The 27375-nt window shown below is 45.4% G+C and overlaps 1 protein-coding gene across 1 annotated transcript in view; it reads right to left on the bottom strand.

The window, feature by feature from the left end:
* The window catches only part of Clasp1 (cytoplasmic linker associated protein 1), a 236065-nt gene that overhangs the window by 79707 nt on the left and 128983 nt on the right, over window positions 1-27375 (bottom strand). The window contains 13 exon segments of the mRNA XM_052736724.1: window positions 1864-2031; window positions 4008-4034; window positions 5518-5625; window positions 15140-15163; window positions 17524-17694; window positions 18412-18461; window positions 19022-19189; window positions 20160-20237; window positions 21859-21918; window positions 22451-22521; window positions 23761-23896; window positions 24799-24944; window positions 26406-26498. Of these exon segments, the coding sequence (XP_052592684.1) occupies window positions 1864-2031; window positions 4008-4034; window positions 5518-5625; window positions 15140-15163; window positions 17524-17694; window positions 18412-18461; window positions 19022-19189; window positions 20160-20237; window positions 21859-21918; window positions 22451-22521; window positions 23761-23896; window positions 24799-24944; window positions 26406-26498 (1300 nt within the window).

The raw sequence follows: 27375 nt of genomic DNA, 5'->3' as shown, positions 1-27375 counted from the left end.
TTTGGTGGCTGATTGTCAACTGGACAGGATGTGTCACCAAGAAGACATACCTTTGGGCATGTTTGTAAGGGCGTTTCTAGACAGGGTAAACGGAGCTGGGAGGACCCATCTCATGGGTTGGGGCCCTGGACTAAATAAAAGAGTGAGCTGAGCATCAGCATCCATGTCTCAGATTCCTGACTGTGGGTGCCACGTGACCAGCTGCTCATACTCTGCGCCCACCACAAGCCTTCCAACAAGATGTGCTGTCCCCTGGAACTGTGGTCCAAAATGAGCTCCCCACCTAAGGGCCACTGTCAGGGGCTTCGTCACAGCCAGAAAAGTAACTGAAATGAGTAGTGCTCCTGATAAACACTCCAAGTCCTAAACAGAAGAGACGATTTCAGATAGCAGAGTGGAATGCACCACACACATACAACTTGCAGAAGCTTCAGAAATGACAGTGGAACAGTCACACCTAGATTTAAAATAAAACGTCTTCCAAACCAAACCTGAGCCAAATGCAGACGAGTCTCAGCAGCGGATGAGACAATTCAGACATTCATGTTGGAAATTTGAGTCAAATCAAATCTTACCCACTCCTTATCACCTGCCCCTGGCTGAGCCCTACCAGTCACCGCCCTTGACTGCCAGCCACCCCACATGGCTAACAGTCCTTCTTGCCCAGCCGCTTCTGGACCTGCTTCTCTTTTTCTTTTTTCTGTTTTTCGAGACAGGGTTTCTCTGTGTAGCTTTGCGCCTTTTTCCTGGAACTCACTTGGTAGCCCAGGCTGGCCTCGAACTCACAGAGATCCGCCTGGCTCTGCCTCCCGAGTGCTGGGATTAAAGGCGTGCGCCACCACCACTGGCTGCTTCTTTTTTTTCAAGAGTAGCTTTTCCTTGTACTTCAAAGCAGGACCTATTCCAGGACACCTGTCACCAGAAAATCTAGAAGGTCAAGTGGACCAAGCTAAGAGTCCCCTTTCTAATGGGCCCTGAGCACCTGCCACAGCACACCATGCAGTTTTACCTGCTCCCACCCCTTCCCAATAGATTAGAAGGGTCTGGAAATGAGAAGCTAAATTTACTTCATTTATCTTCTAATTCTTGGGTCTAAAAAAAGAGTATACAGTAAACATTCAAATGAAAAAAAAGTTGAGAAGAATCAATGGATATGAACACTAAGCCAACAAGAAAAGTTAAAGAAACAGTACTTTCATTTCTCAGTAATAAATCTGTACTTAATGAAGCAGACAGATAGATAATAAAAGTAGATGTGGCAATAAATAACTTTTTGGTATTGTATCTTGAAAGATTTTCACATTAGAAGGGAGCATATGAGTTAGAGTGTATCATGTCTGTAAGGTACTGAGAACCATCTGTGTTATAAAGAAACTAAACAGCACTCAAGTGAGTATTTATAGCATCTCTAGCTTTCATGTTTCAACAAAATTATGTCAAAAGTATACATATTCTTTTACTGTAAGTTTTACCAATTAGGTTAGCGATCAAAATAAAAATAGGGGCCTTGAAATGCTTTTGAAAATTAATATTTGTTAGGGACTACAACGAATCACTGGGAGAAAACTGAAGAGCCACAGTGCTTCTACATAGGAAAGGCACTCTTACTTCCTACTCCAGCGCTTGCAAATGATGAATTCCCACCCCATCAGACGGAAGCAGAAGTTCCACACGTTTGTGGAGTCTGATGAAATCCCAGTGCAATCTGTACAGTGTAGCACACAAAGCAAAGGCCTGTTTTTAAGTACAGCTCACGTCGAGTTCAAAGGCAGAGCTCCGCTTTCTGCATCAGACAGTGATGAGGTCATAACCAAGACAACAGCCATGCTGGGAGGGAGGTTTCAAGTCTTGGAGAATCCTTACCTAATCCTATCCGGTTAGGACTCGTTTCTCGGCTGCATCCCTGACTCCTGGGGATTTTGCTCCGTTTTTCTGAGGACAGTGTTACAGGTGGGCCTCTTGAGGAACCCCCAGCAAGTCCGCCATAGCCACTGCCCAACAGCTTCCCGGGGGAACTTGACCGGCTGCCAGCTAAGAGGGAAACAAAAAAGGTAAATAGAAAGCAGATGACAACCCACAGTAATTAAAGAAACAAGTTTTCACACACGAATTTGATGAAACATTAAGTTTGATATAAAACAGCATTTAAGTTGGTAACACTGTTCTTTTAAACAGAGGACATAGGATTACTATCCTAAACTAGCATCCCTGCTCAGAAGACCCGTGAGCAACCCTGAAAGTGGAGACACAGCATCTAACAGGAAAGGTGACAGTGAGAGAAGGCCCCTGCACCACAGCGCAGCTCTGCCCATGGCCCTTTGCAAACACTCTCCCACTAACCACACTCACAACCCCGAAGAGCTGATAGCCTAAAAATTAAGTATAATCACTGGAGAAACAGAAATATGAATACAACCAAACTTCTTAGACATCTATCAGTGTTGAAATGGATGTGGCTGGACATCACTCATTTATTAAGACAGGAAGTTTTCGGTCTACTTATTTTTCCCATCTGGAGATTGAGCCTTGTGCTAGCCAAGCGCTCTACTACTGACTTACACCCCCAGGCCGTGAACTGATAAAATAAATGAAATGAAAATATATACTGTTTATAAGAATCAAGTAACACACTTAAATCAAGCAACAAAACTAAAAGCACAAACACTGGTAAAAGGATAACTGGCCACAAAGATAATAAATACAAACTCCAAACAACATAGCTTTGAAATACTACACAGGCAAAGGACAAAATTATAGGGAGAAATGGGGAAAGCCATAACTATTAAAAGACCCTAAAGAAAGCCTAGCAAGCCTCAGGGAAAGGGACAGAGCCAGCAATCCAAACTTGGTGTGCAGGGAGTATTTGATGACAAGCACACACATACAACCATGACTCACAACGACAACCCATCTGTTAGCAACAGGTCACATACACAACCTGTCCCACCTGCATTCTCTGGTGATGCTGTGGCTACAAATTCAGTTTGTGTAACTATACTTAACTGCCTAACATTTCATAATGTGCGACTTCACATGCAAACTGTGGATATCCTAAAACACTTTTTTTTTTCATTTTAACACCCGTATTTTATAAATATGAGCTGTGTACTAAGCCTCAAAACAAATCTCAAAAAAATCTGGGGAAAAAAAAAAGGAAACCACATGGGCCACAATCCCTGAAAAATATGCAATAAAACCAGAAATCAGAAATAAATAATGGGACTGCTAATATTTATTAATAGCTAAATATGGGACAGAATTCTCTCAGAGAAAACAGCAACATTTTACTTAACAGATTATCTCCCTAAGTAGAGAAGGCAGTAAAATTTTAAAACGTAAAATATCAAGTATTATGCTGTAGAATAGAATGACCTTTAGGAAAAAAAATAAACCAAACAAAACTCTATTGAAACAACACTTATTCACAAATTACTCTTTCTTATAAAGATTTAAAAATGTATTTTATAATATGCCTCAAAATTATACCTCATACATTTAAACTATCATCATTCAAATGAGTCACTTGGTTGGCTACACAAGAAAATTAATACCTAGTAATGATTAAACTATCCACAATTTGGAAGAAAATTCATCATAGAAGTCAGTGATGTGGGCTGGAGAGATGGCTCAGGGGTTAAGAGCACTGGCTGCTCTTCCAGAGGTCCTGAGTTCAATTCCCAGCACCCACATGATGGCTCACAACCATCTATAATGAGATCTGGTGCCCTCTTCTGATGTACAGGCATGCTATATACGTGGTAAATAAATAATAAATCTTTTTTTTTTTTTAAAAAAAAGAAGTCAGTGATGCACATTATGAACAGACTTGAACATAAAATCAACTTAATTATGTCAAGGGCAAAAAGAAATGCATTTCAAACTCTCGTATTTGGAAATACAAGGAAATACAGAAGGATTAAGCGTAACAGAGAATTAATATTGTGCAAAGAGCATGGCTGAGGTAGAGTGGCAACGGCAACAGAAAGGCAAGAAGAGAAATGGCTTACCACCAGCGGGGTTAGCAGATCTGGATCCTTCGTTAGGAGAGCAGACCAAAGGACAGGCAAAAAGTGGATTAAAAGACAACAACACAATACAGAAGGTCAGCATGCAACACAACACAAATGGCTTATTCCCAAGCACAGCAGCAAAACGCTACTGTTCCAAGGGTGCTTTGTTTGACGCGCAGCACACAGTCTTAGCATTTATCCCAGGTCTGTTCATGAAACATCTATCTATAATGTGCCAAGCTTAAGAGATGAAGAGAAGACAAACCCTCTGCCTCTCAGAGCACACCTCCTCAGCTTTAGCAAGAGGGAAACCCGCAGAACTTGGTCACCTGTGCCCCACCTCCACCTTTAACAAGATGCCAATGGCTGGAGGAACACTGTTATACACTGTTTTCACCCTTGACTGCCTATGACTTTCCTTATCTTCAAAAATCTAAAATAGTTCAATCTTTAAGGGCCCTAAATCTAGAATTAATAAATTCACTTCATATCAAACCAGGATGCCCACTATGAATGTCTGTGCTCACTACTGTAGTAAAAATATATTTACTCATTCAAATCATTATTAAAATAATGATTTTATATGTGTAAGCCTGGGGCGTAGGCTCAATCATGTGCTACTAGTTAGTGGCTTCCGTTCCTGTGAGTACAATCTGGCCAAAGTGGAACTGAGGAGCCTCAAGGTCCGGTTCAGTATGTTCCTGAATTTTAAGATTTAAGCCTCTCCTAATCTCCTAAATCCCACTAGAGAAGCAATTTTCACCTCCTCCTAAATCCAGGTGACATTTGGATTTCTAAAGCCAGAGAGACACAGCACTAACCCAGCTGGGGTGGGGAATCCAAGCAGAGGCCACAGCCAAGAGCTAACAAAAAAGAAATGTTAAGATATCCCTCAACTCCCATTCCCACAGAAAATCATACCGCAAAAATAGATTACATAAGTTTTGACTTGAAGAGACTTCAGGATAGGGAGTGAAAATGTATTGTAATGTCTAACGCTATCAACGTGTGTGTGTGTGTGTGTGTGTGTGTGTGTGTGTGTGTGTGTGTGTGTGTGTGACATGTTCCTGTGTGTGCATGTGTGTGTGGAGGCCAGAAGAAGATGTGGGGCACCTCTTCAACCACTACCTTCTTTTTCGGACAGCGTCTTTCACTGGGATCTGAGGCTCACCAATTAGACTAGACTGTCTGACCAGCAAGCCCCAGGGACCCAGACATCTCCACCTGCCCAGTGCTGGGACTGCCGGTGTGTCACGGCACAGCGAGCTTTTTATGTGGGTGCTGGAAATCCAAACTCAGGCCCTCAAGCACGTCAGAGTCAGCTGCTCAGCCCATGGAATATGCATCACTTGGAAAGGAGACCAAAGCACGCTTGGAACGTTCCATTTTGTAAGCCTACCTAGCAGTGTGGTGACAGAGTGTCTCAGAGCCGCTGGAAGTCTGTCCAGCTGTGGGCTATGCTACTAAGGGAAGCTAAGGGAACCAAAGCACAAAGCACACTGCTTACGCTGAGACTGGGAAACCACTTTGGCGCGACTGCGGCCCCGACTGTCCGAGGGTGTGGAGGCAACATTGGTGGTACTCCCCGAGCTTTGCCGTCTTGTGCGGATCCGACCTGGAGGATACAGCAGAAACAATGTTTTCATAACACCTTCAGCCAGCGCGACCTATGTAAGCACCCACACCACAAGCACAGGGCACTGACGTGGCTGACCACGCAGGGAGTGGGGCTTCTGTCAGCCAGGTCCCCCATGAGAGTTAGACACCAGTGTGACCACAGCAGGATGAGCAGAGATGAGTGTGGTTTTGAATTCCCCACAAGGCGTCTCTGGATTCAAGGAAGCACTAAATGCCTTTTTCCATAAGCCAACTAGAACTGGACACGACTGGCACCATCCCAGCATCAGAGGAAGCTCGCAGAGGAAGAAGGCAGAAACAAGCCCCGAGAAAGCGCAGCATTGGGGTGGAGGGTGGAACCAGTGACTGCAGTAAGGTTTATAAAGACACGTAAGCTGGGTACGGTGGCACACACCTGTGATTCTGGTACTTGGGAGGAGAGGCAGGAGGATGAGGAGGAGGTCAGGTCACTCTTGGCTACACAGTAACTTTGAGGCCAGCCTGGGCTCCATTTCCTACTGGACATTTACTAAAAGGCTGAATTATTTATTCTTCTGAGAACTACGATCTCTGTCAAATCATAATTCTCACAGCAACGTACAGACAAGGTAGAGCACAGCAGGGGAGAAGTCTGTCCAGTTCACACGCCGGGCAGACGTGAGGCCCCCAGCAAACCCAAGAAGGCAATCGGGCAAAATGAGCACGAAAAAGCAATCTATTTAAAGTTATTACAAGTATAATACTTAGGTCGCACACACAGCACTTTTTAAATGAACACCTGTACCCACGAAGCTTGAAGAATTAAATCCCTCTTGAGGACTCTCACTCTCCAGCATTTGGTAACATGGTCCTAAGACTAGTGCTCAGGCCTCAAAATTTCTTTCTTTTCTTTTTGTGGATAAATACACTTGCATGATCAAGAAACATATGCCACTGTTTTGCATATTTAACATTAACATTATAATGGGATTTAAAAATTATAAAATATATTGCTTTAGTCAACAACTTATTTGTGAGCACACTTGTGGAATGGATTTTTCATATAGGCCAAGGAGAGATTTTATCTTTTCAATATGACTAATTCTCAAATAAATGTCCTCAACTCTTTTCTTACTAATTTGCAATGCTTCTCTCAAAGCTCTACACTTCAGTTTTTATACTCAGGTAAAGGTACTTTATTTTAATTACAAAAAGTACTTTTAGATTTATTTTGTTAACATATAATGTGTCACTCACATATATATGTATACAACACACACACACACACACACACACACACGTTTCTTGAGGCAGGGCTTTGCTGGGCAGTCCAAGCTGACCTGGTATTTGTTATGTAGTCCAGACTGTCCTCAAACTCAGAGCAATCCTCCTGCCTCAACCTCCTGAGTCCTGGGATTTACAGTCATATGCCACCACACCTGGCTTTTAATCATAACATTTTGACCTTAAGTTTAGGACTTTTGCTAGAATTTTTATTAATTTGTATGTAGATCTGCAGTTACCTAATCTATAAAATAAGCCAGCCATCAGTTTTTTTCAAATTACACGTTTTCACTTATTTGCCTTTATTGTGCTGTCTTACTCATGTAACACAAAGTGAACAGAAGCAGGGAAGCAGCGTTGACTCAAGAGACTTTTAAAATGCTGGGTTTGGGGGTACACCTCATTGACAGACTGTCAGGCAAGGCCTGGGGGCTCAGTCACCCCCGACACACACACACACACACACACACACACACACACACACACACACACACACACACACACACACACACACACTGCCCTCTTGTCTCTTTCCAGTAAAGTTGCCTTTTGCTGGCCAGTGATGCAGGCGTATTACGTATCCAGCTCTGCACTGCAGTCACGACAGTGAATGCCCACGGGCCTCAGGGGTCAGCCAATGGTTTAGCCAGCTTTGCCACCTTCTACCTGGACCCTGTACTCATGGCACCTGGAGCTGGATGGCTGCATTGCTTACTCTGCATGGGCAGTGTGTTCTCAACTGGGGGGGTCATTTTGGCTACTAAATTCTATGTATTTCACTCACTTAAAAATGCAAATTTCGTATTTCTTTGGACCACCTTACGTAGGTATTTGACACTCCACAGCTGATTCTAAAGTCCTTTAGGGTTCATTTTGTCTTATCTCTCTGATGCCTCACACATGCAGTGCCTTTGGCCCTCTTTCCTACCTGCTGATAGAATACATAGAAAGCCTAAGGGACAGATCCAAGGGTGGCTCCTTCTGTGAAAATTCAGTGTCCTCAGGGGAACTGCAAACCCAGACCACTTAATTCTACAGCGGGGGGTATCTCAGACTCCACAACAGGGATGGAAACTTGAGCTTACTGTATGTACAGAGCTCAGTCAGAAAGGATTAGAGAAGACTGTTTTCTCCAAGAAAGACAATGAAGACAACAAGACAATCTGAAGACGGTCTGCCTGCATCTACTTTTTCAGGGCTGTATGGTCCTTTGTCAATGCTGGTTGGCTTTGGGCCAAAGCCTTGCACCTTTGGTGAGTTCAAGGTCTTGCTTTCTGTGTGCCCTGGTACTCCCACTGCTATACTATGGGAGAAGCCTGAAAAGGCCTCTTGTTTTTTTTTTTTTTTTTTAACTTTCCTTAATTCTTTGAGAAGTAGCTACATAGTTTAAAGGGCCTCTGATGGGCTGTGTTCGATACTGTCTTCTTCATAGGAAGAGGAACTGGTTTCTACTCTAATTAGTTGGCAGTTAGAAGTGCCTAAAGACGTTTTAAAGCAAAAACACATCATGTTTTGTGGTCTTCAAGAGAATCACCAGCTACTGCACAAAACACAAACACAGCAAACCACGAGAACGTGCTTCAGTTGTGTACTATGATTAAATGACAGACAGAACAGTGTGAAAGCGGGCAAAGCCAGTTGAAGTGAGAATATAAGAGTAATTCAATAACTGTAGAACAATGAAGGAAAAACTGTAGACTTAGAGGGAGGAGAGGAGCTCGGGGTGCACCGAATATAGATAAAAAGAGCAGATACTGGGGGAAGCAAGGAATCAGGGAGAGTCAAGCCTTCAGCATTCAAGGAATCAGGAAGAACATTCCAATTTCACAGCATTCTAACATTGCTAAGAATTCTTCTTCTGGAAAGGACCCTACCTAAATCATGGGAGCCTGAAGCTGTGGTCTAAATCTGACTTAAAGGGACAGTTCTCCAGGGTCAATGCAGCCCAAAGCCTCTTACTGTGAACCCATAACTAAACGTGGGGATTGTGAGAAAACTGAACAGTAAAACAGCTGGTGAATAGTCAAACTGAAAACTGAATTCAAAGTCAAACTCATAATGAAGCCTCTGGCAGCGTTCATTCGGCTCTGCCTGTATGTAGTATGTCATGAGCTGTAAAGTTTTTGTGCTATTTTTTTTCATGCACAAATTTCTCTGCTCTTACAGAAACAAGGTAAAGATTTCTCAAATTTTCTTACCATCATCTCTCAGGTGAAAATCATATTAGTCTATTGGTGGAGTATACTGACGAGAATGTCTGACTTTATTTATTGATTGATTTAGAGAATGTCTGATTGTAAAGATCACTGTTTGACTTGCTGGCTTGAGTTAGCTAAAATCTTCTCAATGAATCTCAACTGGGGGTTAGGACAGAATTTGTGATGATTTCCAAAACGGCCCCAGACATACTCACGCCATCTTGGACTATGGAAGGTGGTGATCTATGTAACAATCAGTTCTGAAAAGTGTTGACAACGCTCTGTGTTCTGCACTACCAATTATTCAGGCAAGATTTCCCTCTTTACAGAAAAGTAAACAAGTACATTTGTCTCATTTGTATACAAATGTGCTTTTTGTCTTTAATAAATGGTAAAATTGTATGTATGCCAAAGAATTGTTTCAAAATGAAATTCTTTATAACTTATAGTACTTGTTTGATCTATATACTTATTGTAGACATCTCTATACTGAGGGGCTGTATAAACATTTCTTGGGTAAAAAGGATAGTGAGTAGAAATCTCAGAAGCCTTGGTCTAAGGCAACTAAAATCCCAAGAAGGCAGCCTCGTTGCACGAGGTTGTTTCAAACTTCCTAGGTTTGTACAAGAAGAAATCTTCTAATTCTGCCTCAGTTCTCTCTACACTGGGCTGTTCCAGCGTGCCCACCTATTTCACATCTCACTTGCTGGAACACAGTGACCCAGCCTCTGCTGATGCACAGTTGGCTCTCAACACAGCCAGAACTGAAGACCTGGACCCTGTGTCAGTTTGCTACCAACACTCCTACCCTCAAAAGAACTATGCTTTTAAAAAACAAGTATACGATTTTCACTTTTATAAACAGACCTATTTTCAGTGACGAAGAAAGGCCAATTACTTAAAATTCAGAGTTTTAGATAAATAGCACTACTAAATGCTTCTTCCTCAGCAAAATCACATTAAAATTTAAGTTCTTTTTTATAGATGGCAGATGAGGCTATGTATTTTTTAGTATAATCTTAATTAAATTCAGAAGTTAAGGTAATCTGGCTCTGTGTGTGTGTGTGTGTGTGTGTGTGTGTGTGTGTGTGTGTGTGTGTGTGTGTATGTTTGTGTGCATGCATAGCAGGGTTCAGGTGCATGTGAATGTGTGTGCACATGCATGTAGAAGGCTGATGTTGACAGAGGGTCTTCCTCAATTGCTCTCTATCATACATTGAGACAGGGTCTCTCTACCGAACCCAAAGCGTGCTGACTCAGCTGGTGTAACTAGCCAACTTGATCTAGGCATCCCGTCTGTCTCCCAAGAACTGGGATTACAGGCAGACCACCAAGTCCAGCCGACTTTTGCATGCATGCCAAGGATCTGAACTCTGGTCCTCACACTTGCATGGTAACTGCTTTGCCCACGTTGAGCCATCTCTCCACGCCCCTAACGTGACCTTTGGCTTGAACTTAATAACACTATTACCTATTCTATGAAACAATGAGTTATCTATTCCCACAGGTCACTGAGGCATTGTAACTTTTCATTTGAAGTAATTTATTTGGGGAATAATGCTTTTGGTTATTTTTTTTAAAAGCATTCAAGTGCATGCATTCGTTCAACATATACATAATCATCAGTTTTCATGAGCACCATGGCAGACAGTATACTTCCTACACCCAAATCCTCAAGTCCCTCACCGAGTACACTGACAGGCGGTTAGAGTATGAAAGAACAGTTGCTTCTCTACGAAAGCAGCTCTTCTGCCAACCTGCTGAGATTACAGACACACGCCACCACACCTGACCTGACTTGACTTTCTTGGTGGCTGTTGTTTGGACACAGGTCTCTCTGTAGCACAGGCTGGGCTTGAACTTGCGGCAATCCCCTTTCCTCGGCCTCTGAAGTACGGGAACTCTAAATCTAGGCAGTGTGCCACCACACCCAGTTTGGACTGTTTTTTGTCTCTGGGATTAGAGACTGTAAGATATTTAACAGACTTATTAAAAAGATATTTAAAGGCTCACAGCTGGGTGTCTAGTTCAGCGGTAAAGTGCGGCCTCCTATACTGAGGCTCCAGGACCCATCCCTTTTACTGCTGAAAGAGAAGGGAAGAGGCACAATGATTTCAAAAAGACAGGAGGCCTGGGCAGATGGCTCAGTTTATAAAGTGCTTACCCAAGCACAAAGACGAGAATATGGATCCCCAACACTCACATAAAAGTCAGGCAGGCAAGGTGGCCACTTGTAAATCCAAAGGTTGGCAGGTAGACACGGGATCCCGGGGCGAGCTGGCTAGCTAGATTAGAAAGAATCAGAGATCTCTGGGTTCAGCAAGAGACCTCATCTTAATAAGCAAGCTGGAGAGTGAATGAGGAAGACACTAGGTGTCAATTTTGGGCCTCAACACACACATGTGCATGTAAACCCTCACACAGGAATTTGCGAAGGATAAGGAGGAGGAGGAAGAAGAAGGAGGAAGACGAAGACGAAAAAGCAGCAGCAGCAGCAGTAGCAGCTCAGATGAGCAACCCTGAGAAAGGCACCAAGTGGTATTGCTGCATTAGCGCCCCTACCCCCTCCCCACCTTGGGACAGGACCTGACTATGTAGCCCTAGGCAGCATGGAACTTCCTGTATATGCCAGGCTGGCCTTGAACACACCAAGACCTACTTGCCTCTGCCTCCCGAGTGCTGGGATCAAAGCGTACCCATCACGCTGGCTAACAGCCCTTTCGCACCACTGGCAGCTTGTTTTAGCATCACCAGCTCTGAGTTTCCCAGCTCAAACAACAGAATAGGGACAGCTTGTCTGCACAGAGACAGCTGGTAGGTCCCGCTCCATCATCACCCTAGTGCAAACACTGTCCTCTTCCTGTAAAAACTCCCTAATGTCTCAGTCTTATTCCCCCCCCCCCCCCCCCCCCCCCCCCCCCCCCCCCCCCGCGACAGGGTCTCTCTGTGTAGTCCTGACTGTCCTGGAACTCAGTCTGGCCTCGAACTCACAGAGATCCGCCTGCCTCTGCCTACTGAGTGCTGGGATTAAAAGTGTGTGCCACCACTGTCCCGCTCATTCTCATTTGCTAAAAACAGATGATTGCCATCACTTCTACCACAAAGTGACTTAGGACCTTGTCCAGTGACTGAATGGCCAGTTTAACTTTGCTTGGGACTGTATAATTGATTTTAAAAAAGCAGTAAGGGGAGTAAAGAATTCTCAGTGGGGGGAGGACAACAGGCCAATTTAAATTCTGTTACAGAGGGCATTCTGGGAGAAAGTACTTTTCATTTTGTATAAACTATTTGTGATGGTTTGAATGAGAATTGACCCTCATCGGCTCATATATCTGAACACACGGTTCCCAGTTGGTGATGTTGTTTGATGCTTTATGGAAGCTTAAGGTGGGGCCTTGCTGGAGGAAGCACATCACTGGGGGCGGGCTTTGAGAGTTTACTGCCCCGGCTACACTTCCAGCTTGTCTTCTCTGCTTCCTGCTCCCCACCTGAGCTCCAGGCTACCACCTGCTGAAATGACTGTTCTCCATCATGGAGGCTCCTTGGGAACTGTGACCTTCTGAGATGTGATCTGACTTCCTGCTCCACGCCTCTCCCACCATTATGGACTCTCCCCTCTGGAATCCAAAGCCCAATTCCTTCTATTTAAGTCACTTTTTGTCATGACATCTTATTGCAGCAACAGAAAAGTGACCGACACGAAATTCTAGTCTATTCCATTCTTTCTATTCCATTCTTTCTATTCCACTCTTTCTAGTCTATTCTGTCTATTCCATTCTATTCTGTTCTGTTCTATTCTATTCCATTCCATTCTTTCTTTTTTTTTTTTTTTTTTTTTTTTTTTTGGTTTTTCGAGACAGGGTTTCTCTGTGTAGCTTTGCGCCTTTCCTGGGACTCACTTGGTAGTCCAGGCTGGCCTCGAACTCACAGAGATCCACCTGCCTCTGCCTCCCGAGTGCTGGGATTAAAGGCGTGCGCCACCACCGCCCCGGCCATACCATTCTTTCTATTCTATTCTTTTCTTTCTATTCTATTCTCATTTTCCATTTCCCTTCCATCTAGGACAAGGAAACACAGGATCATTCCTTTGGAGGACCAGAAAGTACTACTATCTGTGAACAAGAAAATCATCACACAGCATCAAAACTACACCCAGCCACAGCCTTTGGTTAACCCAGATAAAAGCTTCAGCTGGGTGTCCGTCCATTTCACACATCTGTCCATCCATTTCACACATCTGTCCAACCTTGAGAATCACCAGCAAGACTTCAAGTTCAGGTTCTCTAGATCCTTCTGACTTAATCAGCATCTTCAGAGGAAATACCAAGGACGTCTGTCTATCTGTCTGTCTCTCTTGTAAGCATCTAGGTAATTCTTATCATGAGACATGTCCGAGAAATATGGATCTTGGGACTATGCTCTTCTTAAAAATTCTATTCCTTTGGCTGGTGAGATGACTTGGGAGGTAAAGGTGCTTGCCACCAAGTCTCATGATCTGAGTTTAGTCCCTGGGCCATATAATGAAAGGAGAGAACCTAGTCTCACAAGTTATTCTCTTGCTTCTGTGCTCACACTTACACTCGAGCATGCACACACACCAGTAAATAAATGTAATTCAAAAAAATTTAAGCCTACCCTCTTTTCTGACTCCCAAGAACCCAGACTATGGCCTCAGGAATAGTATGGCTGAGGATGTAGCTCGGTTGGGAAAATGCTGGCTCAGCATGCTCAAAACCCTGGGCTTGATTTCCAGCACTGATAAATGTGGGCGTGGCGGGCACAACTGTCACTTCGGCCTCACCTGGAGGAGGATCGGACTGCAAGGTCAACCTTGGCTAGATGGAGAGTTGGAGGCCTGCGTGGGCTACAAGAGACCCCAGCTCCAAACAAAATGAGAGTATACGTAAGGAGACTGCCGGGGCTGGTGAGGGCACTCGATGGTTCAAGTTCTCGCCAGACAAGTGTGACAACCTGAGTGTAATTCCCAAGGGTTCCACATAACGGAAGGACCGAACTGACTCCCTTGAAAACTGTCCGTCACTCATACACACACCATACATACACAATAACAAACACACTTTAAAAACTACAGAAAGCTACCCTGCTCAAACCTAGACTGCTTTACATGGTGGCCATTTCACAGCTACAAACCAAACAGGCTCTTCTTGATTGCCGAAGGTGTTTTCTGCAGGGCTGGGGGTCCCAGCCACTGTCTCAGACAGGCAACACTTCTCTAAATGCAACTGTTGAAGCCTTGTCCTGTTTTCTACCCAGAAATCTTGGGAAAGGATAACGTTGCCTAATAGTTGCTAACGTAAGGCGAGTACAGAGTGCATCGGCTGTGTCCAGTTCAAAGAACAAGGCAAGAACTCAGCAAGAGCTTCTTGGCCTAAACTGTGGATCAAGGGGACATGGACACGGCCATTTCTCTCCGGGTGTGGACTGCAGAGCTCAGCAGAGAAGGCTGTTACCATGTGGCTGGTGAGAGGATGGATGTGTGAAAATGAACTAACGGGGGCACGTGACATTCACACAGATAAAAACAGCACCACGTGCTTCAGCGCTGCTCCTCATAGGACAGGAAAGCACCATTAAAAATGCCTATGGCTCAGGAGAAAACTTCCCCAGCACTGAACCTGAGGACTGGACACAGACGTTCACTTTCAAAACCGGAGAGACGAACCGGACTGGCCCACGAAGCACAAAGAAGAAAGTGAAGCTCATGTGGAGGCGTCATGAGCACCACACCCCAAGGCCGCGGCATACAAGGTGATGACCAATGTTCCTCCCCAGCGTGGCCTCGGCACTGTCACCACCCTCAGCACCCTTCAGTGCCCTGATTCACCAGAACAAAGATTAAACAGGAAAGGGGGGAGAGAGGAGGTAGAGGGAGGGCCAGGAGCCGCTGGGGACAGAGTGAGAAAGAGGGCGGGGCATCGTGCAACACATCATGCAGGGACCTCAGTGAGGACAAGTGGGCACCAGGAAGCACTCGGTGGGAACAGAGGACCAGAGAGACACACACCTCAATCACAGAGACAAAGCGCTTACCCTCCGCTTTAGTGGCAGTACCGTCTTTAAGCCAATTAAAAAACAAGGGAGGGGACAACAGGGAACAGTTAGTGACAGTCAGAAAATTAAAAAGCAGAATGTTATTAGCTACTCAAAAAGCAAAATGTACACTTTCAAACAAAGCCAAAAAGGAAACACGTTCAAACGCAGAGCAGAGGTGGAAGCCGGCTAAGTGTGCCCTCACCAGGGTTAGCTCAGTCTGGAGTAACAGGATTTGCCTTTGGAAAGCAAAACAGAACAGTGACCCACAGCTGTGCCACAGTCGACACGTGTGACTCAGGCTCTCCACTTCGTCAACTGCATTATCCTCCAAGTTCCCAGTCCCTGGAAGTTCTAGCAGGAGAAGGGGCGTAGAGGAGCAACTAGTCCAGGTTCTAAGGAGTCACCCCAAGAGCAGAATCAGTGAGAAGCTGAGAGGCTGTAGCAAGGCCTATCCCAACTACACGCCCAGCAGCAGCAGCAGCTGTCGCGTTTGGTACCTGCATCCAGGCCTACGTACTCCAAGTCTTCCCTCACGTGTCTGGACTCTAGAAGTTTGGAAAACGGTTATCAGCTTTAATGCTCCACGTTTACAAGTCGCATGTCACGGTCAACCTAAGTGGGGCCTGGACGCAGTGTCAAAACTATGCCCTACTTCACTTTTTGCTCAAGTAGCATGTGGGGGTGAAGGGTAAGGCCAAGGGAACTGGGGAGAGGGGAGACTAGTCAGTGTTGGGGGTAAGGCCAAGGGAACTGGGGAAAGGAGAGACAAGTCAGTGCTGCACTCTTGTCTAGAGAGGAGACCCTGTGCTAGAGAACGTCCTCAGTGCTGCTAAAGGGTTGTTTGTCTGTTGCCAGACCAAACCCCTGGGGCTTTCATCAGCACTCAGGAATCTAATCAGGCCTCAACTAAATACCCAGTGTATACAAGGAAGCAAGGATCCTGGATATGCTACTAACGGCTGGCAAAAAACAGTCAAGCAAATGCTAACTAAAGATACTAAAGGTGAGCCAGGCACACCTTATGGGAGGCAGAGGCAAGCTGATCTCTGTGAGCTGGAGGCCAGCCTGATCTACATAGTGAGTTCCAGGCCAGCTGGGGCTACACAGCAGGGCCCTGTCTCAAAAACAAGAACAAAAATAAAACAAACAACAACAAAAGAAAAAAGTAAAAGTAGACCAAAAGTACTGACACCCTTGTAAATACTTAGATTACAACTTGTTCACCAAGGGAGGGAGCGCCTGGGGCTCCTCCCTTCACCAAACATTACAAAACACCACCTTGTACTTATACATTAATGGTGCAGTAGTTGCCATGGGGAAGAAGAGAACCCATATTGGGCCTCTTTTCCAGAGAACGTCTGGGCTCAGGGGAATTGGACTGCCTGGACACACGGTTCCAGGACAAACACCGTCTCAGGTTAACAGTGTTCTTATTTCAACTCTGCTTTCTTCTACCTTGAAGGACAATCATTTACAAAGGACCTTCAGGTAATGCCACTGACCACTCAACATGTGCCTGAGTCAGATGGCTACCATCACCACAAGGTCATTGGCAGAGAAACAGACTCAAAGCTTGCACAGCCTGCTCATGGTGACAGGGAACAAGTGGCACCTTCTTTAGTACCTTCCTGTCCCCATGCTTCCAATCTCAAAGCACTTCAGAACATCAGCTTGGCAGTAACCTTGAAATCCCTAATGGGACAAATGAGTAACCTGGTTCTCGTGTTACAATTAAGCTAAAGTCCTCTGCATTGGGGGTTGATTGACTATCTCACGTTTATAAAAATACAATGACATACACCACCAGCCTGGCACAGAGAGGGTGTTCAGTGTCAGCACCTACCATTATGTTAATGTCAAAAATTTGGAAAACAGGAACAATTCTTTGGAGCAGTCATTAGAGTATGGGTGTACGCCCCTCAGGCCACATGCAGGGCAGAACACTTGTACAACTGTGCTTAAGTCCGCTAAAGGTCCATCACGTTCATTTAGAATCCTCCTGTCACCCACCCTCCACTCTAAGGGACCCTCAACTATGGGAAACCTGAGTCCCCACTAAGCCATCTGGCTCTGTTCCCACAGGTAGGAGGGGAAAGCCAGTGCGGGCAATACGGGCAGTGGCTTTGGGTCGGGGCAGGACTTGCTCTAGAAAGGAGGACACGAGGACCACACAGCCTGAAAGCATACACGTCCTTACGGAACAGACTGATGCTCCAGAGAGAAGGGACACCGGACAGAGGGCGGCTGGGAACTACCCCTGAGTGCAATTACTTATTCTTCAGACCACTTTGCAACAGTGAGGCTTCCCTCAGCCACAGAGGCCTGCAATCTGCCAAGAGGCCAGGGTCACCGGGCAGCGGGACAGGAGGGAGTCTGGTTACCTAAAGATGCATAGGACCCTGGGGGCAGCGCTGCTGCAGAGCTGAAGGCGGTGGAGCCTGAGGACGAGGAGACTTTGGATTTGGCACTGGCGGCTGCGTTCACGTCAATGTCACTTCGAGACCGCTGGAGGGATCCTGTCGTTGACACAGATTTGGTACTAACTGTAGAGCCTTTAGTGGTAAAGGGAGAGAAGTCAGGGGGGGCTGACCACGTGGGATTTCAAACACAGACTGTTACATGCTGCTGCTCTGCTTTTCTTAGAGACAAACACGAAGTTGTAACACATGTCGGTGCCCATGGGAGGGAGGAAGTACCTCACCGCCCCAGAGTTCACGCAATGCAAAGAAAAGCACAGGAACCTTGCCTGTGAGGTATCTACTGTCCCAGTGTTCTAGGAATGGAAAACTGTAAGTCTCAGGTTACAGCCCACTTAGGAAATAAAGTAAGTGTCCCCACCTAGCTATGCCCTCTCTGGAAACACACCCTTTCCCAGCTTCTAACAGCCACCAAACTGCTGCTCTCACTTATGTGAGCCTGGGAGCAAAAGGACTCGTGGCTGCAGGGAGGGAGGGAGGGAGGGAGGGAGGGAGGGAAGGAGGGAGGGAGAGAGGAGAGGCCACAGAGCCTGATTTCTGCCTGCCTAGCCACCCAGACAATGTAAACAGGGGGCCCTGGTGAAGTGGAGCCCTGCTGAGGAGTCACAGCAGATGGCAGTGTAGCACATGACCCCCAACTGAGTGGGCTGAGAGCAGGCCCCAGCGTCCTGTCCTTGACTGCAGCCTCAGGAGATGAGCAGCCCACCCAGGGCAGGCAGGAGCAGGCCCCCCACTGCTGCGTTTCTGCATTTTTGTGGCTCTGTGGTTCTGGGTCTGTGGCCAAGCTCTTACCTCTGGACGTGGTGCTGCCGGTAGGACTTCTCTTGGCAGAAAGGGGCCGGCTGCAAAAGGCATGCATAAACGTGTTACCAAAAGTGTGCTTTATCTGTGCTGACACAAGCACAGAGCCAGTGTGCGTGAAGATGCTCAGGGTCCGCGGAACTCCTCAGGCAATGCATTATCTTACCCACCCCACATCTGACAGAGTGTTAACATTATGTTTGGGATGAATGACCTTTCTAACACAACAAAACAGTAACAGGGACAGAAGTCAGAAGTGCAGGGCAGACATGCTGCCGGCGAAGTCCCATGTCTTGAAGTGCCCTTTCTGAACCTGTCTCCGGGCAGCACTCACATCCTCTTGGAGGACTCCCTGATGCATTAATGTTCATGGTGCTCTCTAGCTCATTCTGCTATGACAGAAAAGGAAAAGTCTGTGGCAGAGTCCAAGGCCAAGTTTCTCACCTCCCAGATATACCTTACCTAGAACCAGAGTCTACCTTGATGCCTGGGGAGCTATAGCAGGTCCTCAGGTAAAAACACAGCCTCAGTGTGCGCTTCTGTGTAGCAAACTTTTACACACACAACACTGCACTATGGTCAGCAAAGCCAAGGCCCTTACTTGAGACTCTCTTGAGAGCTGGAAGAAGATCGGTCTGACTGGGGCAGAGACACGATGCTGTCCGAGTTCTTCAAGTGGGACTGCAAGGCTTTCTGGTAGGAGGACTCCAGAGTGTGGTACAAGTGCTCTGCTTCTCGGCTGAAGTGACTGTGGAAACCCCAGTAGCACCTAGGAAAAACGACGAACCCCCGGGCAAGTCAGAGGACCCTGTTGAGCCCAATATACTAATGCAGCATCTTTGGGATTCGAGGCCTCCAATTACCCACTCAGAGGAGTGACGGGCACAAGGCCAGAGAACTAACAAGTCCTGGCTTTACAACTTCCAGCTGAAATCGGAAAGGCCCTTTGACTTGTTTGTCGATGTGCAGGTGGGGTAGAGGTGCCACGGCACACATGTGGGGACAGGAGGACAACCGTGGGCTAGTTCTCTCCTTCCACGGTGTGGGCTCCGGGGACTGAACTCGGCTCCGCAGGCTTGGTGGCCGTGCCTTTACCGGCTGTCAGCTTTGGGTGCTGGAGAGGTTACCTGACCTCTCTGAGCTGCTGTTTCACTTATAAAATGGGAATTAAAGGTTCTCAGTTGCAAGACCTTATGATCTCCAGGGAGGTCCTAGATTGAGGGCTGAAACCATATGACTGAAGCATTTTCAGTTCCACTGGGAGTCTGAAACTGGACATATCACCATGACAACCCAGGCATCAGTCAATCCAACTCCCCCTCCCATGATTCATGCCTGCGAAGTGACCATTTCATGTTTTCAAACATGATGCCAAGAAGAGAATGCCCTGTGGCCGTCATCTCCCACGGTAATGTGGTGAGGAACACGGGGTTCTATGGCTTTGAATAGTTTAGTGAATGAACACACAGAGTCGGAACCAGCACTGACTCATGATTTGTCTTAAGTTTGAAAACAAGAATCCTATTGTCAACCTTAGTCCTGTTGATATTCAGTTCCACTTCGGCAACCACCTACAGAGCAAAACGTCAACAAAAACTTAGAGAAACACACTAAAGTGGACTTCTGGAGTCACACGTAACAGTTACCACTAACAAAATATGCTTAAAGAACCAATAGGGCTGAGTAAGACAGTCCATAGAGCGGGTCTGAGAGGTGAGCTGGGATCAACAGAAACTTACTTTCTGGCTTCTATTCTTGCTTCAGAATCAGCATCATGTATTCCTTTCTTTATTGTTTCCGCTAATACTGATATGTGTCTAGACATTTAGGAAAAAGAGCAATAGCAGTCATTAAGCACACAACTTTTAGTGGGTGAAAACAGGCTTGTGGAATCAAGTTCAAAATAGCCATGTGGGTCTGGTGGCTTCACGCCAAAGTTAGTCAGTTAAAACACAGCTCAGAGGCTAAGAACACGCTCCACCCCCTTTCCACAATGCCCTCTTTCCCATCGCCACCCTACCCTCGAGGAAGGATGTGGATAGCACTATTTTTTTATATTTATTTTTATTTTATGTGCATTGATGTTTTGCCTGTATGTATGTCTGTGTGAGGGTGTCGGATCCCCTAGAACTGGAGTTACAGACAGTTGTGAGCTGCCATGTGGGTGCTGGGAATTGAACCTGGGTCCTCTGAAAGAGCAGACAGTGCTCTTAACCATGGAGCCATCTCTCCAGCCCTGGATAGCACTATTTTTAAATCACAACTAACTTCTTTTTGAACCATATTTATTTAGCTTTTGAGGACCAAACAAGTTCTACACTTTTCATCCATCATCCATGTTTTCTGTGGCCTGCGCCTCAATTAATGTAGTGTGCCTATCTCTTATCCCTTTGCCTTATTAAAAGAAAAAATATATATCTTGGTCAGGATGACACGAAGATGTCCAGGGAAAAAGTGGCCAGTGATGTGCATGTTATAATGGGAAAATCTCCTTAAACAATAAAGATAAAATTTCCAAAAAATACTGTCTCCACAACTAACAAACACCAGACCTCTGCAAGAACTTTCAAACTCCTGCGCTTTTCTCAGTTGGTAGACAGCCTCAATTTCTGAAAACCAGTGCTTCCGATTAGAAATTTGCTTAGGAGTTCCAACTGAGTCTTAGTTTTGATTTCTATAATCACTGGGATGAATTCCCTAGCGTCTATTATCAGTATGATGAAAAATGGTTGACAAACTATGATGCCCATTCAAAACTGTGGCACAATACTACCACCTACTGCCTCCAAACTCAGAAGAACAGGTACCTAAAATTGACAGGAACTAAAAATATCAAAGAAAATGAATAGGTACATGGTTGTTCAGAAATCTTGACACAGTGCTACTTTTAAATTCTGATACGTAAAAGTAATCTGCTACAAACTGCCACAAAGACAACGGCTGACCAATGACAGGGAATTAAAAACCTTCTCAAGTGAGTGAAATTCCTGCAAAGTATCAGATGAGGGCAGCTCTAAGTCCTCGCTAAACTGCAAACAGAATCTGTACTGATACTGCCCCCTACCACATAACAATGGTAATGCATACTGCCGTCTGGAGAGAGGATGACCTTGAACTCCCCCCCTTCTGTCTCTCCTCCTTACCCTCTCTCACCTCCCCCACCCCTTCTCCCACTGGGATTATAGGCAGTTTATTTAAGACTGAGGATGGAACAGGGCTTCTGACATGCTAGGCAAGCACCCCACCAACTGAACTACACAAGCCGTATCACACTAGTATCTGGAAGGATGATGTTCCCTAAAGTGTCTCCAGTATGAAGCGGCTCACATCAGTAGAAACAACAGTCACTTAGCAAATGCCTGATTCACTCCTTCCTTACACCACTTGCTGCCCCAGGACTCACAGGTCAGATAACGGTTCTGAATCACAGATGCTCACCTTTCTAGTGAATGTGTCTGCCATTCTTGTAAAAGTAAATCTAAAAATTCAAAACAGCGCCTGAAATGTGGTAAGGAAGAAACACAGAACTTAGTAAGGGGTCTGTTGGTGAAAAGAAAACAGCTTAGATCAATCAGTTTATCTTTTGAGTAGGTAAGTTTCATTTAAGGGGGAAAAAAAGAAAAAGGAAGAGTAAAGAAGAATCAGAAACAAGCAAAGACTAGGCCAGCAAGGTGGTTCTGAGGGTAACACTCTCTCTCTCTCTCTCTTGCAAAATATTAAGATCTTTAAAATACTTTTAAGATCTTAATTGTGTGTATGTATGTACGCAGACATGCTCACACATGCCAGAAGACAGCTTTTGAGAGCCCTGGGGATGAACTCAGGTCATTAAGGATTGGTGACAAGTACCTTTACCCACTGAACCATCTTGCCAGCCACAGAGCATTTTATGATCTTGGACCAAGAAGCAGCTGTTACAATGATCTTAAATAGTAACTTCAAATGTGAAAATTTATCCATGAAGGAGATCTGGTGTTCATTTTGTTTTTAGAGACTTGCAAGATAATTAAGAGGAACTTCCAACACGTACCTTCTAACTGCGACAGACTTAGAGGTACAGTTGCTTGTTATGACAGGGATTAGCCGAGGGATGTGCGTGTGCTGTGGAGAAGGATGAAAACAGAGCTGAGCACCTGAAACAAAGACCCGGAACAAGACACAACAGAACACGTGACCCACAGCACGTGACCTCACAGCACATGGACATTCAGTCTAAAGTTCTTCAGTGTTGAAGAAGGAAAGAGAATTCCCTGAAATGTCATACACAGGCCACTATAGAACTGACAGGGCCAGGACAGACCACAGGATGCAGTCTGGAGTCACACAAGTCTGAGGTCACTGAAGCATCTGAGTGGCTGAGGCAGTGTGCATTCATAGGGCCTCGTCATGCTGAGCCATCCTAACATCGTTTCAGTGGAAAATACAATGGCTTTGGCTTTAATATTGCAAGTAAGGGCAATATTAAACAGTAAGGATGAAGATGATACTAAGTATCCTGTGGGGACTGGGGACATTCTGTAGAGTTTCAAGATTTTTTAAATTACATTTATTTATTTATTTATTTATTTATTTATTTATTTATTTATTTATTTATTTATTTATTTATTTATTTATTTATTTATTTATTTATTTATATTCTCTCCTCTCTCCTCTCTCCTCTCTCCTCTCTCTCTCTCCTCTCTCTCTCTCTCTCTCTCTCTCTCTCTCTGTGATGGCACATATGTAGAGGTCAGAGGTAACTTGTGGGAGTTGGTTCTCCCTTCACGTGGGTCCTGAGGCTTGAACTCAGGTCCTTGGACTTGATGGCAGGCAGCTGCCTTGAGGGTGGCAGAGAGGAGGAAGTAGAGAAGAGGTCTTTTGAAGCCTTCATGAACTACTCTCCTGAAAACGCGCACGAGGATTATCGAGGATTATCACCACCTGGCCGCTGCTCACATCAGGCGCCAGAGAACTCAAGTGCAGAGTTCCAGCTCCTTGTTTGCTGCCATTAGTAAATGAGTTTCAGGCAAGCAGCAACCACAAGCACAAACAGCTAAGACGGAAGGAAGACCAGACATGGTGGAGGGGAGACAAAAGAGATGCTCTGGACAGTCAACTACTTGGAACCAATGGCAGGTGAGCCAAAGATGTGCCCCTCAGTGACTGCACCAGCCAGTCCACAAGACACAGCACAAACCCTGCAGCTCTGGACATCTCCATCCGTGGGAAAGAGACGCTGTTGCATGTGGAGACAGACTGCAATGGTAGGGAGACACCCTCAGGAGGAGTGCCTGTTATGTCCCATGGGCCAGCAGGATCTACCACTCTGGTCTTTCATCGGTGGCCCCATGACATACTTACCCGAATGATTAGCCTCACAGCTACAACACCGGAAGTAGCCATAATTTTGGCACTGTTTGGGATTAAATTAAAGATAGTTGGCATAATGGCTTCAGCTCCATGATCAAACTTATTTCCCAGAACTGATGACAGATGCCTGTAACAAGAAAGGACCGGCTGTAGTCACATTCCCACACACAGCCTCTCAACATCTGACAGCCCTCCTTCACGCTCTCTAGACACAGATAAAAGGCAAGGGTCAGAGACACCTTAAAAACGAACTTACGATGAACAAGTAGAGAACTTGGTGAAGCCATCAGCCAACACATTTTTCTTAATAATTTCCAAATAAGTATTAAAAGAGCAAAGAACAACTCCAAGACCAAAGACTTACATGAAGACTTACTTGCCATGAACACAACACTTGCCCCTTTTGATCTTATTTTTGTTTTGCATATAAAACATGAAGCTTGAAGATCTGCCTACTCTAAAACTTTACACAGTTATAATGCTTGCAGCTGCCCTGGCTACTACTTCAACATTCTGACGCGTGTAATCACAACACTGAAGTTTCGCTAAAGCTAAAACAGCACTGTAGCATTTTGTCAAGATCCTTTCTCTCTCTTTCTCCGATTCTGAGGACTGAGCAGATGGCTCTGCAGGTTAGGCAGGTGCTCTGGCACTAACGGTACCCACGGCCCTGCATTTACTCTATTGCTATAGCACTCTTGGAGAAACAAACACGTATCCTAATACACATATATCCTGGAGGCAAAAGATCATGAAAAGATCTCAAAGACAGAATTCCATACAATTGCATTTTTTCTATTAATAGTACAATAGAGGCTTCAGAGCTATGTCAGTGAGTAAAATTTAAAATCCAACACTCTACACCAGTGGGCAGCAGCTACTCTAACAGTACGGACATAAGTGTTAGCAGATGAGGGTCTTGCAGACTGACTAGAGGTGACCCCACAGACATGTCCAAGCAGTTTTCTCTAAAGCTCTGAGAGAGGCTATGGTCCAGTGTAGGGGAATGGAGCGTGTCGCAGTCCTTACCCCAATGTGATGCAAGCTTCCCGCACTACCTGAGACCGCAGGTCTTTGGCAGAGAGTTTAAAGGCTCCATCCAGAAGACGCAAGTGTTGAAAGAAGTTATCGTACTCAGCAGCCCCGGCCAAAAGCAACGACCTCATCTTTTTTAGCTAATGGGACCGAGAAAAGTCAGAGGTGTGGAAAACATTGCTAAACACTGAATCTACATAACAAAAAGCCATTAATATAGATATAAACATAAAAGTTAACTGATGATAGGAACCAATTGTAAAAAAAGATTTGTGTGTGTGTGTGTGCGTGCCACATTTGTGCAGGTGCCTGCTGAGAGGCCAGAAGAGGGTGTCACATCCCCTGGAGCTGGAGTTACAGGTGGTAATAAGCCACCTGATATGGGTGCTGGGAACCAAACTAAGGTCCTCTGTAAGAACAGCAGGTATTCTTAACTGCTGGATTTATATCTCTAGCTCCTAGAAAACACTTTTGCAAAGACAATTTGGACAGGTAGTTATTACCTAATATATAATGAACAAATTAAATCACAACTAAGACTCCATTTTAAAATGCAGCAACCATGATAAATATGATTGCCTTAAGAAAAACCTCTTAGGTGTACGTGTGTGCCTGTATGAGTCTGTGTGCACTACGAGGATGCAGGTGCCATGGAGGCCAGAAAAGGGCACTGGCGCCCAGAACCGGAGTACGAGCAGTGGTGCTCTCAACTGCTGAGTCATTTCTGTAGCTCTTAAATTGCTGGGGTTTTTGTTTTTCATTTGTTTGCTTGCTTTTGAGACAATGTCTCTCTGTGGAGCCCTGGTTGTCCTGGAACTCTCTATGTAGACCAGGCTCGCTTTAAACTCATAGAGATCCGCCTGCCTCCCCAGTGCTAGGATTGAAGGTATGTGCCACCACTCCCAGGAAGCTGGTATGTTTTAAAAACAGAAGTAGGGCTGGGTGTGGGAGCGCAGGACCATTAAGTCTAGCATTCCACAAGCAAAAGCAGGAGATCCCCAGTTCAAGGCCAGCCTGGGTTACATAGCATGTAATTCTTATCATTATTTTTTGTCAACCTGACATAATAGAGTCATGGGAAGAGGGACCCTCAATTGAATTGCCTTCGTCAGATTGGCCTGTGGGCATGTCTTTGGAGCATTTTCTTAATTGATGGTTGAGGTGAGAGGGCCCAGGCCACCACAGGTGGTGCTGCCCCTGGGCAGGAGGTCCTGGTTATATAAGAGGCTGAGGGAGCCATGAAGCCAGTGAGACGCACTCCTCCAGCCTCTGCTTTCGATCCTCCCTCCAGGTTCCAGCTTCCAAGTCCTACCCCAGTTTCCTTTAGTGCTGGACTATAACCCGTGAGCCACATAAACCTTTCTTTCCAGGTTGTTCTTAGTCAAGGTGTTTATCCAGCAACAAGAAGCAACCAGGACGTAGTGAGATTACCCTGGAACAATCTCAGAACCCACGACTCACAGCAAACAAGAAAAGAAGGTGAGGTCATTTACTAAGAGAGTAAAATGTACAGATGGTGATTTGTGTGTGAAGTATCCCTATGTCTGTAACACGTAAACATGTAGATAAACGTAATGGAACAGCAGGAAAGCAGCACTTACAGCATTTACTCTCTGCTCCCAGTCATGCTTGTCATCTGACAGGATTTCTCTAATTTTGTTTATGGATTCCTCGAGGTCTCGGCTAGAGTAAATCTGGAAGCAAAATTAATTTATACTTAACAGAAGACAATGTACAGAATTAAGATGATTTTTCAATACATGAAGTTAGGGAAGTATAAGAAACTCTCCCGCCACATGAGGAATTCTCTGGGCATGCTCATCTTAGTGAACCCGTACCCACAATCAACAGGAACCCCTACATTTATTTGCTGCCACATGTAAGCAACCTTGCTGTGGACATCTTTACTAGTAACGCAACAAAGGAGTTTGTGTACAAGAGAAAGAAAACAGACAGAGATGCATGAGGCATTTTTGAAAAAACTTATTACTGAATGTGTATGGTGGAACAAGAGGTGGGGCCAGTGTTCCATGGTGCATTGCAACTTCTGGCAATCACTCCTCCGGATTCAGATTCAGGTCATCAGGCATCCTAACCGTCATCTGACAGGCTCTAACTATCACCGTGCCCCAGCCTGCGATCGTCTGAAAAGGAGACCTCAGCTGAAGGACTGCCCAGATCAGACTGGCCCGTGGGAATGTTAGTGTGGCATTGTCTTGATTGTTGACTGATGCTGAAGGGCCCAGGCCACTGTAGGGAGCACCAGAGCAGGGGCTCCTGGGCTGTATAAGAAAGCCAGCTAAGCGTGGACCGGAGAGAAAGCCAGCAAGCAGCATCCGCCATCATTTCTGCCGTACTTCATTGGCTCTGAGTGAATTTACTGGGTAGAGGGACAGCTGTGTGACAGCAAGCAGGCCTGCCATTTTCCTCCTGCCTTGACCTCCTCCAATGATGGGACTATGACCTGGAATAAGCCAAACAGATCCTCTCCTTCACTACTGCTTTTGGTCGATGCTTCATCACACCAACAGAAGGGAAACCAGAGTGCCAGGCTCACAGGGCAACTCTAAT

Source organism: Peromyscus californicus, unplaced genomic scaffold, assembly GCF_007827085.1.
Source record: "Peromyscus californicus insignis strain IS unplaced genomic scaffold, ASM782708v3 Scaffold_14__1_contigs__length_90479793_seg_2, whole genome shotgun sequence".
In the NCBI taxonomy this organism is placed as follows: Eukaryota; Metazoa; Chordata; class Mammalia; order Rodentia; family Cricetidae; genus Peromyscus; species Peromyscus californicus.
This window is presented reverse-complemented; position numbering and strand designations above follow the sequence as displayed.